General features: G+C 42.4%; 1 protein-coding gene across 2 annotated transcripts in view; it reads right to left on the bottom strand.

The window, feature by feature from the left end:
• CADPS (calcium dependent secretion activator) overlaps positions 1-18,056 on the bottom strand; it is a 517,790-nt gene that overhangs the window by 386,850 nt on the left and 112,884 nt on the right. For both annotated transcript variants that reach the window (XM_084840490.1, XM_084840489.1), the window contains exon 3: positions 12,481-12,813. In XM_084840490.1, coding sequence (XP_084696616.1) covers positions 12,481-12,813 — 333 coding nt within the window. The remainder of the gene's footprint in view (positions 1-12,480; positions 12,814-18,056) is intronic.

The following is an 18,056-nucleotide window of genomic DNA, read 5'->3' as shown; positions in this document are numbered from 1 at the left end:
ATTTGACAAATCGAAACAGCTGATGGATCCTCCATGTGTAAATGACTAGATTTTTATTTTACAAATATATACACACTTAAATATATACCAGTTCAGTATATACACCAGTAACCCTTCCTGTACCTCTCATGCTGACTTAGCACCAATTGCTGCTAATAAAACTCACTGCTTCTAATTTAAAAAGATACTCAGAAATGGAAGCTTGTAATCTTAAGAGATAGAGTCTCAGAATGTTTGATGCATGCTATTTTATGCTAAATTGAAGTTTCACACACAAGACTGCACTCCTGAACTCTAAATTAATTAATCTGAAATAACCATCTCCCTGTTTCATCGATATGAACGTTCTGCACTGCAGTGGAGAAAAATCCACATTTCTATTGCTACCATAATTGTCAGAATGACAGGGAGGGTAATGGCCTAATATGAAAAAGGGTTGTACATGTATTTCTGGGTTAGCAAATTTATCATTCACCAACAGGAAAGCACACATCAATTCAGTGTGGTGGTTGGACATACTTATTTTCTTATTGGCATGACCCTGACATCTGACTCCTCCAGGGGATGAGGTGATGGACTTGGAGGAAGAATATGAGGGTGAAAAAGAATTACCTTCAGAATCAGCCACATTGGTCCCTGCTGCCCCAGAAGCTCTGGCACATGGGAAGACCATTCTGCCACCACATCTCTAGCCTGACGATGTCACACTGCCATTCTCCAGCTCAGGAGCTCCACCAGAGCCACGAAGTCCCTCATGCCATAGGAGTTAACAGCTGCTGAACGGGCAAGACCCTTTAAGCAGAGCAGCTTCTCCCACTGGAGGTGAGGGGCGGGGGGCAGAGGTGGGTGTAGGTGGGCTGAGCTAAATACCCAAATGTAGCTGCAACTATGTTTAAGGTTCAGCCAGGGGTGACCCTGTTGTTGAACAGGATTCTAAACTTGCTTGAGGCACATACATGGAGCTGTCCATATTGAAGGCTTTGCCTTTTACCTCGCCTGATTCCACTTGTGGGAACGAGAATTCCTAGCAGTGACTTCCCCACGTAGAATAGAACCTGAGCCAGCACCTTGGTCAGAACACTTCTTAACTGTTGAAGATAATGCTCAGTCACACAACACATCACAGCAACACATCACAGAGTACAGTTTAATCAATGTGGTACCAAATTAGTTATTGGTATTCCAGTGTACTGCTTTTTACTGAAAATAAGTAGAATGTAAAGCCAGATCCAAATCTCAGTTATCTGAAGTAATTGAATAAGGGCGGAACTGAGAATGCATATCACTTTTTGTGAATGTTTTTGGCAATGCCAAAATAAATAACATCCCATTTCAGCCATTTTTGGCACTCCATCCAAAAATATTTGTATATTTCCCTCCCTTGCCCTTACTTTCAATTGCCCTCATTTGATTCCAGTGATATAGCAAATCTGATTGCTTCTGATTTTATTTCCTAACCTCCAGTGTCATCGGCATGTCTGACATGGTACTATGACATCTTCCTGTTCAATAAGTGATTCCTGACTGGGTGAGAGCAGCCATGATGTGACTAAAGAAGCAGCAGCCAGTGGGGAACAACAGCGCTGAGGAAGAAGCAGTCAGTGGGAATGGCTCTGATAGCATCAAAAGAGACTGGATATTCACAGAATCCAAGTTGGTTTTTCAGGGAAAATTTCTATCATGCTAAAACTAGATTTGACCAGCTAATCCAGTGCTAAATACTCAGCATACCTGAAAGCCCTAATTTCAATCTGCTTCCATCAGTATATAAACACATAAATAGCATTGTCTGTTTTAGAATAACTGATTTGTTTATGCTTTTAGGATGGTTTGAGGTGCTCCCTGGGTATCTGTTTGGCAGGGGGTAGGGAGGACAGTGATGGAGAGAGTGTCACAACTACCAGTGGGCTTACATCCATCCATGTCAGTAGGTAGGGCACTTCTGTGGTTTTCAATCAGCAAAGAAAGCTTCTGTTCTCATTTAGCACCTAAACCATATATTTTGATACAGGTTCCTCCAGAAGATCATATTTACATTGGGAAATAAGTCTTGAAACAAGACCCCCTGCATAAACCAGGGATGTATTCGTTTCAGGTCTTTTTTATCAGGATTTACCCAGTTCGCACATTTTGGACCGAACATGGATTCAGACGCAAACTGTGGTCAAACTCTGTACATTTTCAAGCTTGCAATGTGATTCACGGACCCCACAAAATGTGTTCGATGGCATATGTATGTACATTTGAAAAATACATATGAAAAATGTGCACCTTTGAAAAATGCACACAAATACACTTTAATCAATAGAGGAATGTGTACATTTCAAAGATGTACACAACTGATGCATACATTTGGAAAAATACGCACAAAAGTATACATGGATTTTCATGTGAAAGAGAAAAAACAAAGCTCACAATCTGATATGGATTCAAGTTGGGAACGAACTTCAAGATGGAATACGGAGAACTTTGGCAAGCTTGAGTTTTGCTGATTCACACATCCCTAGCAGGAACTCATGGAGGTTGAACTCCTGGTCCAAATAGGCACAGATGAGGAAGAAGTGCAGGTAGGTGTAGAGCCACATCAGAGGATTGGAGACTCCCATGACCATCATGCTCCGATTCTGCTGTCCACTTTGCTTGGAATTCCTGCTGTAAAAATCCACTGGTGGTGGTGGACAAACCATAGATGGGGAGGCGGCAAGGACAAGGACAAGGCAGCTATGCAGGGAGAGGGAGATGCAGTGGGCCTGACTTAGCCAACCTTGGCCTGAAGCATGGCTGCCAGGAGCAAGAAGGAGCAGTGATGGTGGCCAGAGCTGGCTCATAGCTGCCAGCAGCATCAGCTGGAGCAGCTCCACATGGGCAGTGCCATCAGCCCTACCTCTGTCTCAGCCCTCCCAGCATCCTACAGTGGTTTGGCAGTGAAAGAGAACTGGGTGGGCGTGCAAGTACAAGTCTTGATCAGAGCCCAAATGAACCACATTCAATTAGCTGATAGAAAAAGGAGAAATAAATGTACTCAGTGCTTTTCAAGGAGCTTTGTATGCTGACCATTTACACAAACGCTAAATGACAGGAAAATGCATTACTATTGACTTGGTTAGCTTTATACCAAAAAGATAACTATAGCTGTAATGTTTGAAAAAATGTGTAAAACGTCATGTAAGGAACGCAAAGATAGCTATTAATTTTCTGTTTCTAGATGCACAGAAAGTACTTTATTTTTTCAAAAGGAAGTTTCTTATGGCTTGATTATAGAAATTTAATTTCTAAGATACTTCTTTGAAATATATTACAAGTATTTTGTCTTTTTTTTTTTTGCAGTAAATCATATTCTTTTAATAATCAAGGGAGGAGACCAGGTTGCCTATTATCAGCATTGCTTTTTTGTGCTATCTCAACAGAATCATCCACTATATATATCAGGCAGTGTAACACAATACAAGGAATATATATTAAGGATTATCAATATAAATAAATAAAAATGCTGATCCATTGTTCTATATTTGACAGAAAGAAATAATTCTGGAAATGTACTCAGTAAATTCATGAGGACATATGGTAAGATATCTGTTTATAAGTCCGAACAGAACACATGCTGGGAAGGCTAAATTGGACAGACCCTCTGATCAAGTACCTATATAACAAAGGATTATAATGATTTGTTGATAAATAGATAACGTATTTTAAATGACAGAGATCTCTTAGTATTGGCTAGTCTGAACATTTCCTTTTTATGCGGTATTAATATTTGTTGTTGTTGTTCAGTCGTAAAGTCGTGTCTGACTCTTTGTGACCCCATGGACCATAGCACGCCAGGCCTTCCTGTCCTCTGCTCTCTCCCAGAGTGTGCTCAAGTTCATATTCATTGCATCGGTGATGCTATCTAGCCATCTCATCCTCTGCCGTCCCCTTCTCCTTTTGCCTTCAGTCTTTCCCAGCATCAGGGTCTTTTCGAGAGAGCTTTCTCTTCGCATTAGGTGGCCAAAATATTTGAGCTTCAGCTTCAATATCTGTCCTTCCAATGAGCAGTCAGGGTTGATTTCCTTTAGGATGGACTGATTTGACCTCCTTGCAGTCCAGGGGACTCGTAAGAGTCTTCTCCAGCACCATAGTTCGAAAGCATCAATTCTTCGGCGCTCAGCCTTCCTTATAGTCCAGCTCTCACAGCCATACGTTACTACTGGGAAAACCATAGCTTTGATTATACGGACCTTTGTCGGCAAGGTGATGTCTCTGCTTCTTACTATGCTGTCTAGGTTTGCCATACCTTTCCTCCCCAGGAGCAAGCGTCTTTTAATTTCATGGCTACAGTCACTGTCTGTGGTGATCTTGGAGCCCAAGAAAATAAAATCTGTCCCTTCTTCCATTTCTTCCCCTTCTATATGCCAGGAAGTGATGGGGCCAGATGATGCCATGATCTTAGTTTTTTTAATGTTGAGTTTCAAACCAGCTTTGGCACTCTCCACTTTCACCCTCAACGAGAGGCTCTTTAGATCCTCTTCGCTTCCTGCCATTAGGGTGGTATCGTCTCCGTATCTGAGGTTGTTGATAATTCTCCCGGCAATCTTAATTCTGACCTGTGATTCATCCAACCCGGCGTTTCTCATGATGTATTCTGCATATAAGTTAAATAAGCAGGGCGACTTCTATTTAAATTATAATAATGATCTCTGTTATCGTTCCTTTTGATAGTTCTTCATCTTTAAATCAGACTTGGACTGGACAGCCCTTCAAATAGAGGAGAACTCCAAAATAGAGAACAGTCCTCTGGCAGCCCTTCAAACAGAGGATTGTCCTCTGTAAAAGAGGACACATGGCCATCCTGTGTAGGGAGGAACCTGCACCTGGCCCCACAACCCAAAGGGACAAATTACACTGGAACCCCCTTCAAATTTATTTCTTTTCAGTTGCATAGCTGTTTCATGACTGTGCACTTATGTAAACCAAAGAAAATATACCCATGGCCCAGCTGGAATATCTACAAACTCTACCTCGGAGCCCTTTGTGTCTAAAAATAAAGTTCTTTTTCTCAGTAGCTTCAGGAAATAATGCAGGAAATGAGCTGCAGGAGATGGAAATAAACCTATTGAGACATCTAATGAGGAAAAACTTCTAGGCCAAGCAATGGTCACAGCAAATTGCAATCACAGTTTTCCACTTTCTTGGGTATTATTCTAATCTCCACATGCAGTATTCACAAAAATGCTTATGAAATAGCTAAGCCCTTCCTGGTAGGGCTAGTGCTGTTAGCTCTGTTTTATTTTATGCCAAGTGACAGCTTATATAAGATGCTTTTCCCCTAGAGTATCTTTGTTAATTATCATCCTTATCATACACATATTAAAAATAGCAAAGTAATCCTTGTGTTAAGTGTTTGCATTCTCACTGAAATACGTACTTCTAACAAATCCCTAATTAATTGTAGGTTTGCTGGTTTAATGAGCAATAAAAGAACATAAATAAAGCCAGGCAGTGCATTTAAACTAGCAGCGGAAATTTTGCACTTGGAACAGGGGTGAACTCAGCCCAGTAGGGAGCTACATGCTAGGCAGGTTAGCTCAGCAACCGCCCTCGATCTCTTCTAAGGAATCCATAGAGTAGCAATAATATTTTGTATAAGAGACTTTACATTATGGCCTTTCTAGAGGGTGAGATGTAAAGGTTTTGAGGAGAGCTAAATGGCGGGGGGGGGGGAATGCATGGAGGTTTAACACTGGTTTAATGATGAACGTCTAGCTTATAGACCAATTTGCACACAATGTAAAATCAGTGTCTCCCCCCCCCCCCCAAATCCATGGCTTTATCAACATCTTTCTTGACAGACTGTGCAATTCAGGCTTATGCATGTTGGGGTCTACATGCACAGGCTCTTATACAAATGTGGCATCCAGTGTGTTGGCATCCAGTGCACCAAGGGGGTAGGACCATCTGGCACAATCACTATCCCTTCCTCACACATACATGAAAAGATCAACACAGGACCAGTCTCAAAGTTTTAAAACTCCAGTGCTTAGGAGTATAAGCAAGAAAGCAGGAGTTAATGCAAATGACATGCATGTATATGGGAGGCTTTGCTCATCATACCAGTCAGTGCTGCTGTGGTAGCTGCTTCAAATGCAATCGCCTGGAGCAATTTCTGGCAGTAGTTCACCATGCGGATCTGGCCATTTTCAGCATAGTACCACGAACCATTTTTTGGTGGCTTGTGACAACACAGTTAATATCTCTATATCTACATGGCCAGCCACTTCCCATAAACCATCTGGCCCTGTTCAGACACACATTGGGGAAGGGTGTTTAGACCAACCATGATGCATAGTGGTTACTGCTAACCACTGTGAGTGCTACTGCCACAACTGCAGGTAACTACATTCCATAATGTGGTTAGACTAACCATTCTCTAACTACCCTCCCTCTCGCAGGAACCCGCAGTCCTCCGGATGGGCTACCATGCATCCCAATGACCTTTGCACTGTCCCCCATTTTGGTGCTTGGCAGCTACTCCTTCTTTGGCCACTCTTGCTACGGAGCTCAATGGCAGCTCTCATTTAACCATGGAGGCTGTTCAGACATCACACTATGCCATGGTAGAGCCCACTAACCATCTTGCAGCAGGTGGTTAGTGAACACGGTTAGTCCGTGGTTAATAAACCACCATGGTTTGGGACAGACACCTGTTCAGACATCACACTAAGCCAACATGGTTAGCTCAAAACTCCTAACCATCATGGTTTAGTGTGATGTCTGAACAGGGCCTCTGTCTTTACACAGTTGCATTTAATTTGGCCACTATATTGCTTAGGGTGACTATATGTCCTTCTTTACAAATGACAGTCCTCTATTTGAAGGACTGTCAGAGGGCAGTCCTCTATTTGAAGGCCTCCTCTATTTGAAAGACTGTCCTGTCCATGACCAATTTAAAGATAAATAACCATAAGAAGGGAAAGCAGGAGCTTTGAAGAAGCCCATCAGTAGTTAGCACCTGAACACCAGACTGAGCAGGAATGCAGGTCACCTGGTTGGAGTCTTCCCCATTATGGTGAGATATGTTGTATTTCTATTTAAATACACAAGGTTTCCCTGGCTCATAAGTGATCATTGTAACACCGCTCTGCTTTAAGCTTTCTTGTCATTGTTTCTTTTTATTTTGCCTTTTTTGTTGTAAGTTAACATTGTTTAGTGTTATTTTGCATTATATATATATACACACACACACACACACACATACACACACACACACACACACACACAGATTTTTAACACTTTAGTACATTTCTCATTTTTTTGTGTTGCAGTTCTTCAAACAAAAAAAAAGTATATTTTAAGGGGATGTGCACACAAAAATGTATATGTTAGTGCAGACCCCATGCAAAAAAAGCATTATATAAGGGGAACCTGCCTGCAAAAAATGTGTATATTAGGCAAAAATGCAGACAAAAATGTGTATCTTAGGAGAAATGTGCAGAAAAATACATATGAGTTTTCATGTGGACTTCTTTTCAAGAAGTCACAAACTGATGCAGAAACGGGACAGAATGAAGTGAAGATTGGAAAAATGAGAAACTGGGAGAAACCAGAATTGACCAATTCATCCATCCCTTCTGCACCCAGGCATGAAACTGCCGTTCTGATGGAGTATACCCAGAATTAGAAATGCCTTTGATGTTACCTGCCTGCCTCTTCATTTCCCTAATTCTAACCTTGATTCTCTCCTTAGCTGGGCAGCAGAGTTATTAATCAGAACAGTAATGCCCACTGTGTTCTTTTGAACTGTGGGATATTTCTTTCATTTTTTACTTTGCAAAGGAAGGAGATGAAAAAGGCGAGGAAATTAATCTATTCATGAAACAAAAATAATCCTGTCTCCTAGAAATGAATATGTAAATCTGAAAAGACAAGTGCAACATCGTGGAATTTGCTCTAAAAAGAAATGCATTGTTGTGAATTTGGAGGAGCAAAAAAAAAAAGGCTTGTTAAATGTCCACATATAAAAAGGAATGATGGCTAATATGGATACCAACTAATGTGAAGATAAAAGGTGATATATCAAAAATGTATCAGTCTCCTTAGTAGATAAGACAGTCTTCTATTTAAGCACTACTTTGGTAGCCATAGGTGATCAGGAACTGCATACAGGCAAGTGCATAGAATTCCGTGCAGGTGAGTGAGTGGATGGATGGCGGAGGGATGGAATATTCCATTCCTCCTCTGAAACAAAACAGGTTGCTAGAGGAGGGAAGCTCCCTGTTCCACACTCAATTTAGAAATGCAGCTCTTCATCCCTTTTTTGCTAACCCCCAGCAGGCTACTAACTGGGCTTATTTAGAAGGCTGATATAAAAGGTTAAGATTGCCTGAACTTCATGGAAAGGAACTGGGAGACTCAATGGTTTACTGGTGTATCTAGCAGGTTTTATTGACTCTTTTAAGAAATGAAATCCATAGGATGTCCCATCCATGTTGCATAAGTTATGCAACATGGACCTTTTACTCTTGACTCAACACTCATGGTAGCTTTTACGCAAATTATTTCATTTATGCAACCCACTCAGTTTTACTTAAACAGTTCTGTTTTCCCATACCATTGTTGCCAGAGCCCTCATTCCCAATAACCAATCCATATCCCAGATCTACCACTCCATGGAATATAGCGCACACTCCAAGTTTCACAACACTACATAGATTAAGACACACTTTGTATTTAGATAAATATTGTGGATATTCCATACTCAATATGAGGGCATAGGGAGGATGCTGCACTTTATTAAAACATCAGCTTTGTCCCCACACTGAACACAGTGTCACTTTATTTCCCTTTCTCCTGGGACGTTCACAACTGAGATCTACCACCTAATGCCAGTGGAAAGTGTGTGCACAACAGCAGTAGCTCCAGCAGCAACCTACTAGAAAAAGACCAATTCCAAAACACAACGGTAGATTAAATGAGATCAACCAGAAAGGAGGTATTGGCAGAGCAAGAGATACAAACAATAAGCAATGAATACAGAAAGGCTGAATGTAAATCCCCCTGAATCAAGGGGAGAGGCGATTGTTGTGTATGAGAGAGAATGCCAGAAGCTATTTTGAGTAAAAATGTCAATGTGTAGAGAAAGAATGCCAGGATGAGTTGCCCTTTTGTTTCCTCCTTACACTGCCATTGCCATGTCTTTTGCCATCTCATTAGCTCCATTAGCTACATAAAGCCACTTAACTCTCCTTTTCCAAATCAGTACTCAAGAACTGCTTATCTAGGACTGAAGGTGTATTTTTTTAACCATCCTAGCCTCACCTTCCCTGCTCTTCCTTTGCCATTCAACTATCCTCTGCCCTATCACCATTACTCATTGACCCAGTTTGCATGATCGCACCATTGTTAACAAACCACAGTGGCTTCTTAACCCTGCTGCGCATGCCGGGTGCATTCCAGCCGGATTTCTCTAATTACCCTTGCTGGTGCGGCTCGCCACATCACCCAGACCTGGAGGTGTGGCTTGTTTGGAGGGGCAGCAATCCTCAACTAACGCTTGGGCTGTTCTTGGGTTATTTGAGAATTGCTGCCCCTCTCTGAAAAAAGCCATGCCACCTGGGTTTGGACAACATGGCAAACACTGCTGGTGAGGGTAATTAGGGAAAATCCAGCCAGCCCAGCACATGACTGGCATGCACCGCAGGGGAAATAAGCCACCATGGCTTATTTCCCTCACTGAGATTGTGTGAACCAGCCCATTGTCATACCACACCTGCCTTGCTGTTTAGTATAGGCTGTCAAAGCCCTCTGGACAGAGATTGTTGCATTACACACTGCTGATGCTATATATAAGAGTAACAATTTCCAGAGGGGTAGCCACATTAGTCTGTGCTGCAGCAAAAACAACAAAAAAGTTTTGTGGCACCTTAAAGACTAACACCTGTATTGTGGCATAAGCTTTCCCACAAGAGCTTGTGTTATAATGGGCAGTATCCAAGCTGACGCTAACAAACATTACATTGAGCTTGTCAGAAATGGATTGTCCTTCCCCTTCACAATCAACAGCACAACAGACAAAGCTTCAAGCTAACATGACTTTATTTTGCTAGAGCCTAGTCTCTCTACAAATGCAGATTCAAAGAAAACTCTCCGGTTGCCCCAGGCTCTAAACAACTAATCAACAGTCTCTAAGCAGAGGAAACGAACCAGAGGGAGAGAAAGTTGCCAGCAGTTTGGGTATGAACCTCCCAGCCAAGCTAGCTTCGCAATGATGCCCCTCCCTTAGGGTGACTCCCTCCTATGTTGGCTTCCAAGAATGGCTATATGGGTGGAGTGTCTGAGCCCTGCCCCTAACTTTTCCCACTTTGCTTTGCATCATGACCTAGCATCTCTCAAGTCATGCCCCTCCTCCTCCTCCTCCTCAGAAACTTGCATTCTCACAGTGGAGGGAGGGGACAGAGACTCAGTCTGGGCCATCTGTTGGTCAAGATCTTTGGAGAATCTCTTCCAGCATTTGGGCTCATGAGGGAGGGTCCCTCCCCCGGCTGGCTCATTAGGGAGCATTCCCCTCCCCCCAGCTCTGATCTCGCTGCTGCTCCAACTCTGATTCAGCACTGGAGCTGTCAGACATCTCAAGGTGCTTAGATTCATCCCTGACAGCACTGGCACAAGTAATCGCTGGCACAATACCAATAGCTTTTGCTGGTGCAATGGGCTTCCCCAGAAAACCCGTTGCACCAGCAAGCACTACTGGCATAGAGCTAGAGGTCAGTCATACCAGTGCAACATAATTTATGTTAGCTCAGTTTACGTTAGTGTTGAATAAGATACTGCATAATAAATGTGTTACGTCTTTAAGGTGCCATAAGACCCTTGGTTGTTATATCCAAGTAGTTATACAGCAGCAGTGATACTCCTTGGGGTGGAGCATAGCTCAGTGGTAGAGCACCTGCTTTGCATGCAGAGGGTCACAGGTTCAATCCCTGGCATCTCCAGGTAGGGCAGGTAAAACTCCTGCCTGAAACACTGGAGAGCCACTGCCAGTCAGTGTCGACAGTGCTGGGCTAGATGGACCCAGGGTCTGACTCACTGTAAGGGAGATTCCCGTGTTCCTCCTAAAAGCCCATCCTCAAACAGCACTGGCTTCAGACACACAGTACTAGGCAGCATATCCCATCTCTTAGCCAGACAGTAAATATATAGAATACAAGTTAGCTGCAAAGTCAGAGCTGATGAGAATGCATGTAAGTTGTAACCCTCAATATCCTCCCACTAGAATGCATATAATAGAAAGCACGTGGGAAGCACCAATGAATCACCATGTTGAAAGACATCCTTGTTATTCTTCTGCGAATACTTGTGATACTATTTTCCATTCTCCAAAAAACATTTCATACAAAACCTCATACAAATACTAGCAACTCAGTTCTGCCTGGCAAGATCTCTCAACAGCCTTGAATGCCAGCTGCAGAGATTAGGAGAGATTCCAAGGCAAGACGTTTAGGTATACCAAATGACCATTTCAGCATGGGTGAGCTATATCCATGTTAAGATGATCCAGTTTGTTTTCAGTGTCAAACAGTGAATCCATAGTTGCCATAACAGAACATTAATTCATTAATTCACTTTAAATATTTGTACCCCACCTCTTAGAACGTTGTCCTCAAAAGGCAGTGCCCAACAACAGATAAAAACAGTACATTAAAAATACAGTATACACCTTAAAAACAGAGCATTAGGTAAAATCAACAATCTTAAGTGAGCATACAAGAAATCAATCAGGTGGCTTACACGTAAAATAAATAATTGAGGAACAGCTAAACAAAACAAATAAGTACTTTGACCTCATTTAAAAGCAACCAAACAGGAAAGTGTAACTCCCAACATATATACCTTATGGTTTTTCACCCCCAGCCATGATGCTGTTTAGAGATACAACCGTATGCCTGTATCTCACCTCTAGAATACCATATAGCCAGATACTGACCTCGTTCAGATGATCATGACTTGGCTTAATAAGCTGAGATATGATCAAGTCTTGTGCACACACAGGCAGCTGCTTCCTTCCTCCCTTCTTGGAGCACCACAATTAACCCCAGATGTCTCCAATTAACCATAGTTTTCCATTACATCCAAACCATGATTACCAGGTTTGGAACATGCCAAGATTTTAAACCAACTTCAAATCATGGTTTAAGATCCTGGCTTGTTCCAAACCTGGTAACCATCACTTCTTGAGTTGAATGAAATGGGAAACTATGGTTAATTAAAGACTTCTGGGTTTAATAATGGTATGCTGAGAAGAGAAGAGAGGTGAGCAGGGTGTGCATCCCCAGGCATAGGGCTCAATCATATCTACGTTTATTAAGCCCATATCAGCCTATGATCATCTGAACCAGGCCAATACCATAACAAGAATAAAAATTCACCGGTGTACAGTCATATACAATCCCAGGGACTACCCACAACTTGGCAGTGGGTAGTTCCAGGGGCAACAGGAAGTCTTACCTGACATGCATTGTACAAAAGTTGATGCTCAAATTTCTTGATTCCCAAGATATTCTGGAACATCTCATACAGCTGTTCCTTGCTGAGGATCAGCTCTGAAGCGGCACTTGCTGTCATTCTGGCTTGTGCTTTGCGTGGGTCCTCTTCACCCCGATATATTGCATCGAATTTTGCCATCCAGGAACTCAGGACAGTTTCCTTGCTGAGGCCATCAATTTCAGGGAGGCTACGGACCCTCTTTTCAATATGTTTCTTGAAGACTTCCCGGGAGTCATTAGCTGAGAACCCACCACTTTGCACCATTCTGGCAACACGATCACTTTTCAGAAATACCTGCAAGGAAAGCAGAAACAGAAACAGTAACCATCCTGGCTGTTTTGGAACATCCTGTTGTGAAGGGACTGGAAGTATATCTTATTCTGAAATACCATATGGTTCCTTATGCACCATTGTCAGTGCATGTGATATTCTATCTCACTCTATCCTCCATGTTCATGGCTAGATTCTATGAAGTGGAATAGTACAGCATCCACACTATGTGACCTTAAAACACACACACACACACACACACACACACACACACACATTTTTTTCTCCCCAATTAGGACTTTCATGAAATGGTGTGACATTTTAAGATGAATGTAGATTTTGATAAAAGTCACTGCATAAGCAGATTCAGGTTGTGATGATCTTTTTTCTCTCAGGGACTATTCATATGTGACAAATTATTACAATTAAAGTGTTTCAGTGTAGGTAAAAGTGCGTAAACCGCATATGTTGGGTTGAATCCAGATTTAGTCTTACTTCGAGTAGGCCCATTGAAATCAATGGGACTTAAGTTAGTCATGACTAACATAAGGCCCATTGATTTCAATGGGTTTCCTCTAGGTATTCCTAAATCTGGATCCAGCCCTTTGGCATTTATAACTGCACATACATCTATTTTGGTGCATTTTCTGGGAATGTACATTTGCTGATGCATGTACATCACATGTACAACTGACATATGTGATAACAAGTCAGACAATTGACTAAGCTAGCCCAGTATTATCTACTTGGACTGGTGGCAACTGTCCGGGGTCTCAGGAAGTGGTGTTTCCCATCACTTACTACTTCATTGTTTTAACTGGAGATGCTGCCAGGGATTGAACCTCGGACCTTCTGCCTGCCAACCATGTGTTGACCATACCATTGAGTGATAGCCCTTCCCCACAGCACATGCTTTGCATACAGTTTCCTTGATTTTTCCCATGTTGAAATCTGCCACCAAAATGGGATGGGAGGAGAGGACAGAGGAATGCTGCCAAATTCTTGAACATATGAAGAAAGTAGAAAAATTATTATTATTATTATTATTTTAGTTCAATTCTGCACCACATTGCTTATAGAGACTCAATGCAAATAAGATGTTTCAGATATAAAATGAATATAGTTATATATCAATATAGCTTGTAACAGAATTCATATTTGGGCTCATCATACCGAAAATACAATTTAATTCATAGCTCTTGGGTTCTTTAATAAGGTCTTTATTCTTTATTCTACTGCTGCCTTCCATGACCTGGTGCCCTCCAGATGCTTTGGATTACAGTTCCCAGCATTCCTGACCATTGACCGTGCTGGCTGGGGCTGATGGGAGTTGAAGTCCAAAACATCTGAAGGGCACCAGGCTGTTCTATTGTGTCATTCTTTCAATGTCTAGGAAGTCATTAGTGTGCAAACTACCACATATTAATGCTGTGACTCTGTTCATTTCCAGGGGTCTTTCTAAGAGCTTCACTCAATGTGACTTCCTACCAGTGGTTTACAATGGACATGAAATTGAACTGACCTTCTTCCGGTTGTGTTTTGAAAGTATGTCACTGGCTTGGATGTAAAGCAATAAAGTTGTCCCTTTCCCCTGCTCTCTGTCCTGTTATGAGTACAATGTGTGGTTGAAACAAGGCAAGCAGAATAGAAATTTACATGTTTTTTTCATATTGCCTGTGGCTGTAATCATATCGGCTTTGACTCATGGGTCTAAGATTTCAAATAAGACAGCCTCTAACATGGCAGCTCACTATTACAAACATAGTAGGAGATCTGGTGTATCAGACCAAAGGCCTCTCTAGTCCAGCATCCTATTTCCCATAGTGGACAACCAGACGCCCATGGGGAGCCCCATAAGCAAGACATGAGTGCCATAGCACCCTCTGCTTGTGTTCCCCAGCAGCAGGCACACAGAAGCATATGGCCTCTAATGTATAGCCATCAGGACTAGTAGCTATTGACAGCCCTATCCTCCATGAATTTGTCTAATCCCCATCCAACTTTGGTGACCATCACTATATCTTGCGGTAGCTAGGGATGGGCAAACTCATCATAGTTTAACTATGCACTGTGTGAAGAAGTATTCTTGCCCCCTCTCCTTGCCCACATTGTCTTCTTCATTTCTCTTAAGAGTACAATGTGAACTTTGCTCTTCACTGCAAAGGCTGCTTTGGTGGAAATTCACTGATACAGCTGGAGCCACAAATACAAATACAATAAGGGCCAACTGAAGGGATGTTGGAGAAATCCGTAATAGATTCAAATGAGTTTGGATTTCTATGAATTTGACCTGCAGATTCCACAGCAGACTGGCTTTTTCTGAGTCACATGGATTCTGCGGACTTGCGGTCCAGTTTTTTTTTTGGGGGGGGGATTTGAGCTAATTCACATTAGTGCTAGTGCACATTAGCAGATTTGCACAAGTACGCATTAGCGCTAATGCAAATTAGACCAGTAGAATGAAATTATGTTAAAAAAAATCTGATTTTGTCAATAAGCATAAAATGAAATGAAAGAAGACCGACAAACACAGATGGAATGGATTTAATAAAATCCACACATTCCTAGCCAACTGACATGTGACTTGAGAAATCTGTGACTGGATCTCCCAGCACTTTCTTTTTTAGTGAAATTTAGGCATGGGAGGAGGCTACCAATTGGATTGGATCAATGGTACTCGGGGATGAGTGTTTCAGCCTTCCCTGAGGGGTTTTTTCCAATCAAAATTGCCTCCCCTAGGCTGCTGTTTGTACTCCAAGGGGGGGGGGGATGCACATAATAAGTACATGACCATAATATATTAGCATGCAATATTTTTATACCTAAATTTAACAATACTCTGATTACACAAACAGCCTATTACCCCAATGTGAAGTTCCCCCATATCCACAGTCTTCCCCAAATGCTGTTTTTCTGAACATCGGATCACCCATTTTTCTGAACATCGGATCACCCAAACAGTTTGGATAACTGCAGTTTGGCCATTTCAATATACTGTGTCCCCCACACCTTGTAGCTAGACAGAAACAATGTAAAATGTTGTAAGAAGGATGCATTATCTGATGACATTACCAGACAAGCTGGGATTAGACCTTCCACCCTCCCATATACAGCACAATAAACTTTCCAATATATTGTGCCCTGCTAGTACCACTGTGTCAACATTTAATTAAAAACGAAGACTGCAGTGAGTGACAAGATGCTATTTCAGAACCGGCCACAGTTCAAATCTCTGTTACTTGGTAGAGTCTAGTGTGAGAAAGGCAATCTGTGTTTCAGGCTATTCTGAGGGTCTCTTTTTATCATGCCATGCAGGCATATGGAGTACAAACAAGAGGTCAGATGCTGAGGATGAAAGGCATTTGACATGATGACAGCCACAACCCATGACATTTTTTTTCCTCTCTCTTCCTCCCTAGGAGCCACCTGTCAACAGTGACCTCTTTCCGGTAAAGGTATGAAAAAACTAAAAGAGAAAAGAAAAAACGTCCACCCAGAAAACAACATCATTATTCACGTGAGGAATAAAACATGACACCTTTGCACCAGGGGATTGGGCATGAAGTATTGGAAGCTCTGGAAGCTCAAGCAAATAATCACAGAGCCTGTTCATATTCTGAACCCAACTCATCTGATTGATTTGGGTAACTTCAAGAAAAGCCCTTGTCTCTATCTTAGCCAGAGCTGAGCAACCCCACATCTACCCCTCCAGCATGCACATAGAATCACAGAATTGGAAGAGACCTCAGAGGTAATCTAGTTCAACCTCTCTGCCGAGGCAGGAAATCCTCAGTGGCCATCCAGGTGGCCATCCAGTTGCTACTTAAAACCTCTAAAAAAGGAGATTTCACCACCTTGAACTAGGCACTCCCTGACACTTATGCCTGGCCACATGCCTGCCCCACTCATGCAGTTCATCCTCCTCTAAAAGGGACAGATGCTCCCCACAAATGAGCACCAGTGTGAAGCTCCTGCACTGCTCTTCCACCATTAGCAATGTAAGAACTGGAGCCTTTGGGCCAGATTACATCTCTGTTATGGGGAACAGCAACACAGCAGCAGTACCCATCTTTATATTGGGCACATGTCCATATATGGGTGGCGGCGGCGGGGGGGCGGATGCTATAATACTAGTTTGCAGGAATGGAGATGATGATAGGGAAGCACCAGGAAAGGATATCTCAGAACACCAGGAGATGGTTGTAGTAGCAAAGACATGTGGATTAGGTTCAGTATGAGCAACCTTATCCCGCAGAAAGCAAAATCTGAATGCACACTCATGTAGACACTTGTCAGAATGTTTGAACGTCAGTACAACGCAGGGATTTTGCTTATTTGCTTGTCACCTGCCCTTATCTTCCTAGAAATGGAAACATTACAAAACACCAAACTCAGCCCTTCTTTTAAAAGGGACTGGGTGGGGAATAGGGAAATGGGCAAATCTTATTGATTTGACCCAATGACTGGTTTCCATGTATTATGGTGGGCTTGATGTCCAATTCCTCTGGGCAGGACAAGTGTTGTATCGGTAGTAGGAATGACTGCAGGAATCAGTTGGCTTCAAACACAACTGGTCTTTATTCAGCACACACGGAAGAGAGGGGTTAGCAGAAACTCCACGCACTGTTGCTGCTCCCAATTCTACAGGAGCTGCCAAGGTTCAAAAACAATAACTAATCCACAGTACCCCCTAGAATACATAACAACAAGCACTAATCATTTGCCTCTAAGCAACACCTGGCCAGAGTCTGGGATTTGGACAAAGGAACAGAAATAGCCCAGGATGTCCAGTTGATGCATGGTAAGGGGTGTTAATTGTCTTGAGACTCTACAGTTAACTCAGCAATATTTGGAAGAGGAAAGTTGTCAAAGCTTCGAAGCTAACACACCTTCCCCTGCCCCCCAGCTAAGGTGAGAAGCCTGACATAAGGTGTATGTGTAAAGGAACAAAATAATAAGTTTTGGTTTTGGAACAGACAGAGACAGAAGCACCAAGGGGTGTGCAGGGAGTTAGCTGAAGGCTGAAGCATATTGGCATGCAGGGTAATTCTCTTTGAAGACAGGGGATTTCCTACCTGGTTGGTTATGTGCATGTTCTTACCTCCAGTTATGCTTACTCTGCGGAGGGCAGACAGTAGATCAGGATCTACTGGTAGAGTTTTGGGTGATTTGCAGTAAACTGGCAAAGGCTCCTGATTCCCTGCTGTTTAACAATGGCAAGTAAAATTGCAAGTAAAAATACAATGCTTGTCTTTGCGTTATTTGCT

Source organism: Heloderma suspectum, chromosome 2 (assembly GCF_057233095.1).
Source record: "Heloderma suspectum isolate Gila_16-S chromosome 2, 16-S_ref, whole genome shotgun sequence".
Taxonomy (NCBI): Eukaryota; Metazoa; Chordata; class Lepidosauria; order Squamata; family Helodermatidae; genus Heloderma; species Heloderma suspectum.
Note: the sequence above shows the minus strand (reverse complement) of the source record. Positions and strands in the feature narration are given on the sequence as shown.